Genomic DNA, 12,451 nt, shown 5'->3' with positions numbered 1-12,451 from the left:
GACTCGTGGCACCATCTAATGATTGTCTGTAGCCAGTACGTGGTTTTAACATATGAACATCTTAATATTAGAATTAGCTACTGGTCCCACTAAGCCTACAGCAAAAGCTGGTAGAAAATGGCAGGTGTATGGCGCGGATGACTGCGATACGAGCACCAGTAACGATTGGAGAGACAAGAACTGGCATGTGGAGGTAGACAGCAAAATCGTTTGAAAGGCAGGAGGAGATGCCATATCGGAAAGAAATGAGTTGACATTTTTAGGAAAGAAAGGAAAGAAGACAGTAAGCTAAAACAAAATCTCCACAAAACATTCAAATTTACATAACGACTCCATGTGTACTATTATACAAAGAATAAATGAAGTATTACATATTAGTATTATTAACTCAAATTAGTTTCATACATAGAAAACAAATATTTAATGTACAACTAGCGCGTTTTACTTATTAAGATAATTACTAGTGTGTAAAATATGTCCAGTCAAAACAAGAGACGATACTCACTAGCGTGCCCGGTGGGGTAGGAGTTGGCAAATTTGCGGTGGATCTTCTCGTGGTGGCACTGAGGTTCCGGGATGAGGTAGCTGGAAACGAACGGAGTTGGAACGGTGTACACGTTGCCCTTTGGTCCTTCATATTCGGCTACCCATTGGCCATCGAAGTTGCTGCATAGACCGCATGTCTTACTTCTGAATATTGTTGACACCTGCGAAAATAGGAATATATTTCTGAAATCAGTGTGTCGAGCAATTATTATTTTAAATATATATTACATGCTCAAGGGACTGAATATGGGAGTGGGGGGGGCGGGATTTCTGATGGGAGGCACAGTCTCTAGTGTGGGAAGGGTAAAAGTCAAATTTGTATCTTTATTTATATAGAGTAGTACAAAAAATATACATTTTCGTTCACAGGTGTGGGACATAGGCACATCTCACCGTATATTTCAGATTTGTCTATTGGCAGCAAGGAATATTTTGTATGCATTTTGCCACAGACGGTACTGAACAAAGTACAGTCTTTGATGTGTTGGTTGGGACGAGAACAAAAATCCAGCTAATAGTTCCACGAAGGGGATTCGATTTTTTATCCAAGGATCTCAGGTGAGGGCTCTATTGACTGAGAGATCTCTCCCTGGAGAAAAAGTCTAAGTAAAACAAAACTTTTAAAAAAGAAGAAAAAAGCTTACATGAGTCTTGATGTAGTCGCCGTTTGTCATTATTTGGAGTCCAATCAGAGGCATCTCCACCCACAAGAATCGGTCAACAAAGATCTTCAGAGCAACAGATTTACTGTATGGAAATAAACCAAAACAGTGTTAATGGTTAAATTCTATAATGCTCATGACAATATTTGTGACATTTTTCAGTAAGTAGTTAGACGCAATTATCAACGTTTTCTTTACATAAATATATTTAAATAATATCTTTATATACTTACCATTTGTGACACCCAATAGCCGATGTGTATTTTTGTGCTGGGGTGTCGTTAAACATTCATTCATTCATTCATTTAGAGTTCATACCGTACTCTTGTTTGATGGGTGGGTTGGAGGGGCTTTTTTAAATGTCAATAAAAATAGACCTTGCAAAATCAACATTTTTATATACACTTTTAAAGAGCTTATAACTGGTATATGAGGTACAATACTAATAAATTAATTTGTGCGCATGACATAAAAAAATGAGTTAACCATGCAGTGAAACTGTAGATTGGAAAAGCATTCTAAATGACTTAACCATAATATCAAACCATTTTAACTGCATTTTGTAGGATGATTCAATGCATTAGTGAATCTACAGGAAACACAAAATAATACGAAGCCATTCTTTTTGAGTGTGTAAATGTAACTGGGTGTTTAGTGTAGCGGATTTGGGTTTTGGGGGTTTTTTTATTTTGAAACTGGGCATTAAATTCCACCAGTGTGCACACGAGTTTCTGACAAGAACATCCAGTGTGTATGATGTAACGTTGTGTGCGTGTTATAACTGGACATTATATCCCAATACACGTTCCTGACAGACGACAATCCAGTGTGTATGATGTAACGGTGTGTGCGCGTTGCCACTGGACACTTACATGCCGTAGGTGAGGGTCTTTTCGATGATGACTGGCTTGCCGGGCTCCACGGTCTGCACAGCGTTGTTGATCTTCACGATGAACGTCGATCCCGAGGGGATGATGTCAACTATCCAGTCGGCGGTGATGATTTGCAGGGTCTAAGATATACGGTTAAAATCACGATCGAAATACAGACTTCCATATTTGCTTTTATTTTTGCTATTAAGTATTGTGCTTTCAGTTACACTAACAAAAAATACAAATTTAAAAAAAGACATCATATACATTCTTGAAGTGCATGTACAAACCATAATATAATACAATTATTGTTTTTAGTTTTTGTATTATTTTAAAAAGATATATTGCATTACATTATGTAACTCTTAATATTTAAATATATTTTACATAGCAAATTAACCAATGCAATGGCCATACCTAGCCAAAACGAACTAGGGGTAGTGAAATAAAGACTAAAATCACAGTAATATCTGTTCATCTTTAGCTCATCTTCATAAATCAAGGCTAATATTCGTTCCTCGTATTCAGCCTTGATACATGTCGTCAAGAAATCGTGCCACAAAATGCTTAAATTTCATTGGATGCGATGAGATCTGATTGCAACGAATCGCAACGCTCCTTATAGATTCCATTGTTATTGTAAACAAAGATGGCAGCGTCAGCGTCCGTGGAAACGTGTCGTGTTTGTCACGATATGTAAAAAACAAAAGGTTTCCGCGGTTAATTTTTTATATTGCTTTCAAGATTGTCACATGTTACCGATGCTGTGATTGGTCAGCGATGTCAACGTGTAAGGGACATAATCGGTGTTACAAATTTTCTTCAAAATAGAGGGCGCTAGTAGTGGATATCAGTAATCTTGACTACATGTATCAAGGCTGAATACGAGGAACGAATATTAGCCTTGATTTATGAAGATGTCTATAGCTAGACATTCTTAAAGTGAACGGGTGCTTTTTTCATATTTTTGTGACGGATTGCATATGCTCTCTGCTTTCCACCGCTAGTTATGACACTACAGTGTTATTTACACGTGGTGTAATCTTTTAGTTTAAAGATATATATTTTTGAATAAACTCGATAACGTACCTTCGTCATGAAATCTGGGGTCATTGGAGTGACTGCGACAACGAATGATTTCAGAGGGGAGCAGTCCATGGCCAGTACTGCACGGCAGGTTCCCATGGTGGGTAGGGAGTAGTACACGTGGTCAAAGGTCTTCACGGTTTGTTGAGACACCTCACAGGTGGCTGCAGATAACAGGTGAAAAACACAGAATCTTACATTAGAGATATGCAGGTGGCTGTAAATAACAGTGACAGGCATTGAAAAACATAATGTTACAGCTCAGTTCAGCTGAGGAATATACCAGGAAGAGAAGTAGATATAACCATGAATATATGTGTTTAATATGAAATCCCTGGAAAGTACAATAAATGCATAAAATGAAGATAAAGTTTGTTTAACGACACCACTAGAGCACACTGATTTATTAATCATCAGCTATTGTATGTCAAACATTTTGGTAATTCTGACATATAGTCTTAACGCTTAGAGAGCAAACCCGCTACATTTTTCCATTAGCAGCAAGGGATCTTTCATATGCACATGTATACAGATAGGAAAGCACATACCACGGCCTTTGACCAGTCGTGGTACACTGGTTGGGACGAGAAAAAAATACATAATCAGTTGAATGGATCCAATGAGGTGGTTTGATCCTGCGAGGCAAGCCCTCAGGCGAGCACTCAACCAACTCAGCTAAATCCCATCCCTGCATAAAATATACGAATATATATATATGTGTGTGTGTGTGTGTGTGTGTGTGTGTGTGTCTGTGTGTCTGTGTGTATGTGAATGGTGTAGACCGTGGACATCGTTAGAAAACACACCCACGAAGTGAGGACCTGGTGCAATCCGTGGACGTCCACGGTCCGATTTCAATTAAAATGACTTTTACATTGTTACAAATGGTGTTCTATCTTGGTCTGTGTTGATTTTATTGATAGTCCACACAATGGGGGTTTCATGCGATTTTTGTGTATATGTGTGTATACTGTCCTGATTGTCGTGTGTGAACTTCCAGCCTGCAATGTCCTCGGTGCTGCGTTACCGTGCGTATTGCCGGAGCGGACATGATTGCGCATGCGCGTCAAGTATAAAAAGCGCCATGCTACGAGGACATGGAAGAAGTTAAGTATGGTAAGTTTTTTGTGTGTTTTTTTTAATAATTAATGTGAAAATAATTGAACAACATTCACAATAATCGTGTTCTAATTCCTACAATGTCAACATGCGTGTTTATTATGTAAACTAATAGTTTCATGCTATTAGTGCAAGTTTTATTAAGTGTCAACGCATACGTTGAGCAGACATCAACATCATAAAACACCATTTTTAAATGTCACTTAAATATTCAAAATATTTCACCTATTATTGCTTTAAAGGCAATATAAGTATATACATTTTATGGTGACATTTTATAGCAGGACTTGAAATAGTTTTGTTCCTAAAATATTTGGCTAATAGTTGGGCTGGTAGATACTTCTGTTTTTTACACAGAAACTGAGAAAGGTCAGCAAAATAATGAATAAGTGAAATCAACCTATAATCTATATATGTGATCTACAAACGTATGTTATACTGATATGTTAATATGGGTAAGATTGGTTTATTTTTGCCTTCTTAAATATTATTATGATTTCGGCCTGCAGACTTTCTATCCAGGATGAAAGAATATTCAGTAACAGTTTCATGGAAATTCTACCTCTGCATAGTAAATATCTACTAAATATCTATACTATTTCTCTTCAAATAATACTATATTTAATTAACCACAAAATGCCATTCCCTATTTTTGTATTTAATTAATGAAGCCATGTGTTATATTTTTAAAATGATACATGCTGGTTTTCATTTAACAGAACTGGTTGTGGATTCTGAAGATTTCAACAATGAGAAAACTGACACACAGCAAGAACCTCTGGGTAAATTGAAATATTATTATTTTTATCCTCTTGAGGCTGAAAAAAATACTTTTGTCTTGGATCTGCACACAGGTCAATTTTAACCTTGCACATTTAAAAAAAAATCAATTGACCAATGGAATGAAGATACTGCCACATGTAAATGCTAAAACACGCAATATCATTTCAAAGTTTGTTGTGGCACAAACTATACCCTTTTAGCTTCATAGAAGTATCATCTACTAGATTTGCCATCACATATTCCTTTCCTTTTCTAAAAAGAAATAAAAGATATTGTTGCCATATACTTGTTAAATGAGTCCTTGTAGAGATTTCTGGAATAAACGATAAACACTTACTCAAACATGAACATCTGGATGTGTATGTTATTGAAATATCTTTATCATTGTATTAACAGCTTTTTTTCTAGGAGTTCGAGTTCCAGAGTTGGATTCTGAAAATATTGATGTAAACAGTGTTGACGCACAACTAGAACCTTTGCGTAAACTGAAATGTTTTTTGTTGTTGTTTTGTAAAGCTTTGCTCATCCAATATAAATTAATTTGGATTTTTCTGTCTTTTGAATGAAACAAACTTAAATATATACAAATGTAGCTTTTCTAAATATTTATGGTCATTGTATTCATATTAAATGGGTATTAGTACATATGGGTGTATAAACCTTAAAGCACTTATATAAAGGAGAGCTTTTGGCTATGCAAATTCACTCTGCATAAGCTTGTTATTGAGATATTGTCATCATCTCTAGTGTTCTTTGACTTTTACATCAATACTTGTAGTGTTTACTGTTCTGATTGTGGGAAAGTGGTAGAAATAGCCTACTTTGTGGTGGACGAGTGTTTTACTGTGGCAGATACCTAAAGAAAAAGGTGCCGAAAAGTCTTTTAGCAATTGGTTTTCTTTCCTTTCATTTCCATGTATTGATTATTATTTATTTGTTTCTAGGGGTTCCAGTCATCACAAAAATTGTAGAGCAGACACCCAATGACAGTAAGAGTTGTTTCTTTATACTACTTTCACTGTTGTGCAAATAAGTAAATAATTCCCATTGCTGTACTAACCATATTTAATATGTAACACATTTGCATGGACTCACTTTGACTACTCTTCAAGTTCTAGTATACTGTACCATAACATGATCTTATTTCTTTAAATATGGTAATTAAATTAAAATTATATTGATTTGGAATACCAAACCTCACTATTTTATCAGCCAACTCGATTTAACTGAACCACAAAGGTGGGAATTTCATGTTAACTCTAGCAGAAATGATCATGTTCATAAGAGGACCCATTAAATAGGCCAATGATCTGGTATGGTACATATATGCATTAACATTTATATGTTATACATTTCAGTGTCACCAAAATCCGTGCCTAGACACAAACGAGTAGCTTGGTCTTCTGCTGAAACAGAAGCTGTGCTGAGACAGTTCGCTACTAATATAGCAATGAAGGTGTTACCAGGAAAGAGACAAACTGAAGACGTATTGTTTTCAGAACCAGTTTTAGCACATCGTTCTTGGAAAAATGTCAAGGATTTTATTTGAAACCGCATAGTCAGCAAAAATAAACTGTAGTTTACAAGGGGACATTTATAGTTACTAAGTATTTGATTAGGTTTTCACTTCACAGTATTATTTAGCTTTGTTTCAAATCCAGTTTTAATACAGTTTTCATGGACGGATATAAAAGTATTTAAAAAATCGCATAGTGAACAAACAATTTACAATTGTAACTATTAGTATTATGTCAAATAAAAGACATTTTTATTTTATTGGCTTCTTTGTATACTAGTATTACATATTGTCAGAAACTATCTGAATAAATTGCATTTGACATGTAATAGGAATGATCCAAAGGAAAGTAATAGAAACAAATTAGACTGCTTTCTCTTTTTTCATTTTTGGGGTGGGACGTAGCCCAGTGGTAAAGTGCTTGCTTGATGCGCGGTCGGTTTAGGATCGATCCCCGTCAGTGGCCTCATTGGGCTATTTCCCGTTCCAGCCAGTGCTCCACAACTGGTGTAACAAAGGCCGTGGTATGTACTATCATGTCTGTGGTATGGTGTATATAAAAGATCCCTTGCTGCTAATCGAAAAAAGTAGCCCATGACGTGGCGACAGCGGGTTTCCTCTCTATATCTGTGTGATCCTTAACCATATGTCTGACGCCATATAACTGTAAATACAATATGTTGACTGCGTCGTTAAATAAAACATTTTTTTCCTTCTTTTTTAATTTTATTAATGACTTTTGAAACATTAAAACTTGTTTTTGTCAAAACCCATCATTTTTTCATAGCCAGCGTGGTTGTTGTGCCTCGAACTGAACAGCAGACATATCAAATATGGTTGGGTATACTTATTGTCGTGCTTACATCCAATTAAGGTTCAAGCACGCTGTTATGGGCACATCGCGCAGCTTCCTGAGCATCTGTCCAGGACAGATGTTAATATTAGTAGAAGAGACGAAACCCGCTATCACCAAACTAGTGTAGCTACTATTTCCTATAAGCAGCAAGGGATCTTTTATATGCACTTTCCCATAGACAGGCCTTTGTTAATCCAGTTATGGAACCACTGGTCGGTGTAAGTAGTTACACTTTCCCATTGAGCCTTGCGGAGCACTCTCATTGGGTCGGACTCAATATCGATATTAAAACATACAATGCCTCGACTGAGTTTCGATCTCAGTACCTACCAGCCTCATGTCCGATAGCTTAACCACTGTGCTACCGAGGCCGGTGTATCAAATATGAAAGCCATCCATTAAAGAATGCAGAACTAAATGTGTTAATACAATGTGTGTCTGCACTGTGTTTGCATTATTAATCTAAAAATCTATGTGCAGATGTATTTGTGTCCTCTGCCTACGTTCATGATGTGTGTGTCCTCGGTGTGTATAATCAGTATGTGTGTGCGTCCTCTGTCTGACTTTATTAATATGATGTGTGTGTCCTCAGTGTGCATGTATTATGAATACATTTATCCCCTGTCTGCCTGTGTTAATACAAAGTGTGTCCTCAGTGTGTATAATTAGTATGTGTGTGCGTCCTCTGTCTGACTTTGTTAATATGATTTGTGTGTCCTCTGTGTGCATGTATTATGAATACATTTATCCTGTGTTTGCATGTGTTAATACAAAGCGTGTCCTCAGTGTGTATAATCAGTATGTGTGTGCGTCCTCTGTCTGACTTTGTAAATATGGTGTGTGTGTCCTCGGTGTGTGTATAATCAGTATGTGTGCGTCCTGTGTCTGACTTTGTAAATATGATGTGTGTGTCCTCAGTGTGTATAATCAGTATGTGTGTGCGTCCTCTGTCTGACTTTGTTAATATGCGTTGTGTGTCCTATGTGTGCATGTATTATGAATATATTTATCCTCTGTCTGCCTGTGTTAATACAAAGTGTGTCCTCAGTGTGTATGTATTGTCAACTATATTTGTGTGTTCTAAGTCTGCCTATGTTAATATGATGCGTGTCCTCATTCTCTATAGTATCCTTTTGTGTATCGTGTGTATTATCATAATGTGAGATGAGTGAATCATAATATTATTACCAAATGTTGGACACATCTCACATAAAACTGTCCACGCTCTGTATGTACATTGCCAAATGGTGTGTCCTCAGTTTTACCACATCAGTCGCATACAAAATACACGTGTGTCCTCACTTTAATAGGTCTGGTAAACACAGTAAAAGTCATCAGATTTCAATGCCAATGCGCGTGCTACTTAAGGATGTTCTATAAGTGGCATGTGCAAAAGCACACCACTGTATATTTAAAACTAAGCAAGTCCACTATCTGTGGGTATGGGACGCAGGTCCACACTTTACATCTTTAACAAACGTGTGTGTGTGTGTCTGTGTGTCTGTGTGTGTGTGTGTGTTTCTGTGTGTGTGTCTGTGTGTGTGTGTGTGTGTGTGTGTGTGTGTGTGTGTGAATATATTGATATTTTACGGAGCCGTGTCCTATATGACATCTCGATATATTCTATGTGGGTGTTTTTTTACAATTTAAACTAATTAAGAATTGACCACAATTATTTTTTGGTTCATGCAAGTATGAATCGAAAAAACGATTTGCACACTGTATGATCCCGCGTAGCATACTTTAACAATACATAACTGAATTTATTTTGTTTAGCTTTAAATATGCCTGTAGTATTGTTCGTGTAAACGTCATTGATACTTATGTCGCGTAAGAATGCGAACGTTCATTCACTATTATTTGAATCAGGTGATTTTTTGTAAATGACGTCATTTCCTCTAGCTGCTGTGCATTTTTACGGATCATTTAGTTAGGCCTATATTGGAAGGAATTGTCCTATTCGTGTTTAGTTTATATTTTATGAAAGTGAAAGAAGGGAACGTGTCTAACATTTATGCTGTCGGTGGAACCGTTTAATTTTCGCCAACAGCTGTTGAACATCGCTTACAAGTAAGTTACAGGCGTGAAGTTTCCTACATGATTTCTTTGGCCAACGACCGAGTCTCATGTCATGATTAGCGAAGAGGTTTTTTTGTTGTGGGTTTTTTTTTAATCAATGCGTACTCTGCTATAGCATTTTCCATTAATTTATCGTATACATTTTTTGTAGCTTTCACGTGTGTTTTCTTCATAATATCTAAATATGATTGCCAGAATAATCCGGCTTTTTACACAAAAGTAGTGCGAGTCCGTGTTGGGGCGGGGGGTGGGGGGGGTGGGGTGTCATCGAGATATGGACCAATCAGATTGCCGTAAAGTGTATAGACGCAAAGAAAATTTAATTATATAGTCTTGAACTGCACTTTGTATTACTTTGCCTTCTATATTATAATTTGGCGGCGGGACGTAGCCCAGTGATAAAGCGCTCGCTTGATGCGCGGTCGGTCTGGGATCGATCCCCGTCGGTGGGCCCATTGGGCTATTTCTCGCTCCAGCCAGTGCACTACGACTGGTATATCAAAGGTCGTGGTATGTGTTATCCTATCTGTGGGATGATTCATATTAAAGATCCCTTGCTGCAAATCAAAAAGAGTAGCCAATGAAGTGGCGACAGCGGGTTTCCTCTCTCAATATCTGTGTGGTCCTTAATAATTTGTCTGACGCCATATAACCGTAAATAAAATGTGTTGAGTGCGTCGTTAAATAAAACATTTCCTTCTATACTATAAGTTGGTGCTGGTAATACCTGGTACCATGTGGCCATATGGATTGTACATTGAGCGTCTGAACCACGGCTGAGTCGCGGTCAGCGGCATCCAGAGGGTCTTCAGCAGGGCAGTCGGCAGGTAGTGGGTGCTGGGCAGCGCCATGTTCTTCCATTTGAACGTCGTCGTAGGGGTCATCACTATGACATCGAACTAAAACCATAAACATTAAACCAAATGTTGTTTTCAAAGTGTATTCTGATTCACAATAGCAGTCGTCACCATGATATCGGATTAAAATCATAAACATCGAAACCAAATGATTATTTTTTCAAAGTGTATCCTGATTCATGACATCAACTGAAATGAAAGACATTAAAATCAAATGATTTTTGAAGTGTATACTGATTCATTGTAGGGATCATTACCGTGATATCGAACTAAAATCATAGAAATTAAAACCAAATGATCGTTTTAAGGTGTATTTCGAGATTTGAACCTTCTGCACCGATTAGTGTGGTAGTTGAGTTTTATGGCGTGCACTTCACAACCAACCGAGACATCCACTAAACAAGTTTTAAGAATACTAATCATACAGCCTTGGCATTATAAGGATGCTGTGAAAATTCCAGCTGTTTTTGTCCAATTCGTGGTTATATTGCGCCACTTATCTATAGAGTAAAAGAGCAAACCTGGTGACACCACATAGGGTGTTCAATTGAATAGCACACAGGTAAAAACAATGAAGGTGGGTGCCCATAATAATACACTGATGGAAAAGGGAACATGTGATATCTGTCCCTAATTTTAATTCACTATTAGAGTAGTTACGCCTGTATAAAGTGTTGAGATGTAATGTGGGACTGAATATCAGCACTGTGTTAAGTTCCTAATACTATGAATATTTGATGGTCCTGTTTATGTGTTTATGTCTTTCCATCAGTGAACTTACGGCCATGTTGGAGAATCGGGTGTGGTGCAGAACGTGTACTGTTCCCGTGGACGTCATGACAGGCGTGGCAAATTCTGTGTTCACTCGCCAGTAGGTTGGGATCATGCCGATCACTTTCCAGAATGTCGTCTTCACTGGTGTTGGAATTTCGGCCTGTAACACAGATTTTGTTTTTAAAATATAAATGATAACTATATTAAAGTAGACGGCTCTAAGTTTATAATGTAGATGCAAAAGTAAAGCTATATTTGTAATCGTGTGTAGTAGGGCTGTCATAAAATAAAGCAAAATTATAATTATTACTGTATAAATGTATAAAATCAAGCATAAAAGGAAAGAAATGTTTATTTAACAACGCATTCAAAATATCTTTATTTACGGTTATATGACGTTGGACATCTGGTTAAGGATCACAAAGATAATGAGAGAAGAAACCCGCTATCGTCACTCCTTGGGACTATTCTTTTCGATCAGCAGCAAGACATATCTTAAATATACTATCTCACAAAAAGGACAGTGCATACCACGCCCAGTGCATACACTAGTTGTGGAACACTTACTGTAGCGAGAAATAACCATATGCGTCCACTGACGGGGGTCGATCCTAGACCCAGGTGAGCACATTATCAATGGATGTTGTTTTGTTGTTTTGGGGTTTTTTTTACCTCTAAGCTAAGTTCCGCCCCGAAGTACTAATAGAATGCTTTAACATACGATTGGGCTGATAAAAAACAGTGTTAGGTTGTTTTCTCTTTTCTTAATTTTATGGGTAATCCATATAATAGTCTATAAATATAGTACCAAAACAATAATGGACGATTATGTTCAACATATTAATTATATTTAAAAAAATAATTGGTCATGGCATATTTAAATATGATATATACTATCATCAAATTATCGGTGTAGGTTACTATACCTCGGTATATTTAACCATAACATGACCGTGCAGCAAAGTGTTCATCAACTTGACGATTGGCATGCTGGGCATGTTGATAACCTCACGTCCAGAAATATATTTCGTCAGGTACGTGTCGATTTCTGGGCTTCGAGCAAACGGGCTGATCTGGGTGAACTCCCACAGCAGCTGTTCGATACTCTTACTGTAGAAAATCTGTGAAAGAAAACAAACAACATTAAATAGCGGCTCATTAGGAAATCACAGGAGATCACTAGAAGGACTAATATATCATATATAACTTCCAAGCGTTCCCCTTTTATAATTTAACATATTGGGAAACCTGTAGAAACTAATTTAAGACAGCCACAACTGTCATGAACTCGTATATTTCCA

General features: G+C 37.1%; 1 protein-coding gene across 1 annotated transcript in view; it reads right to left on the bottom strand.

Moving 5' to 3' along the window:
* The window catches only part of LOC121376032, a 36,019-nt gene that overhangs the window by 887 nt on the left and 22,681 nt on the right, over nucleotides 1-12,451 (bottom strand). Inside the window, exons 23-29 of the mRNA XM_041503796.1 lie at nucleotides 12,077-12,271; nucleotides 11,158-11,310; nucleotides 10,247-10,418; nucleotides 3,170-3,330; nucleotides 2,081-2,220; nucleotides 1,191-1,293; nucleotides 506-707 (exon numbers count right to left, since the gene is read on the bottom strand). Of these exons, the coding sequence (XP_041359730.1) occupies nucleotides 506-707; nucleotides 1,191-1,293; nucleotides 2,081-2,220; nucleotides 3,170-3,330; nucleotides 10,247-10,418; nucleotides 11,158-11,310; nucleotides 12,077-12,271 (1,126 nt within the window). The remainder of the gene's footprint in view (nucleotides 1-505; nucleotides 708-1,190; nucleotides 1,294-2,080; nucleotides 2,221-3,169; nucleotides 3,331-10,246; nucleotides 10,419-11,157; nucleotides 11,311-12,076; nucleotides 12,272-12,451) is intronic.

This window comes from Gigantopelta aegis, chromosome 6 (assembly GCF_016097555.1).
Source record: "Gigantopelta aegis isolate Gae_Host chromosome 6, Gae_host_genome, whole genome shotgun sequence".
NCBI lineage: Eukaryota > Metazoa > Mollusca > Gastropoda > Neomphalida > Peltospiridae > Gigantopelta > Gigantopelta aegis.
This window is presented reverse-complemented; position numbering and strand designations above follow the sequence as displayed.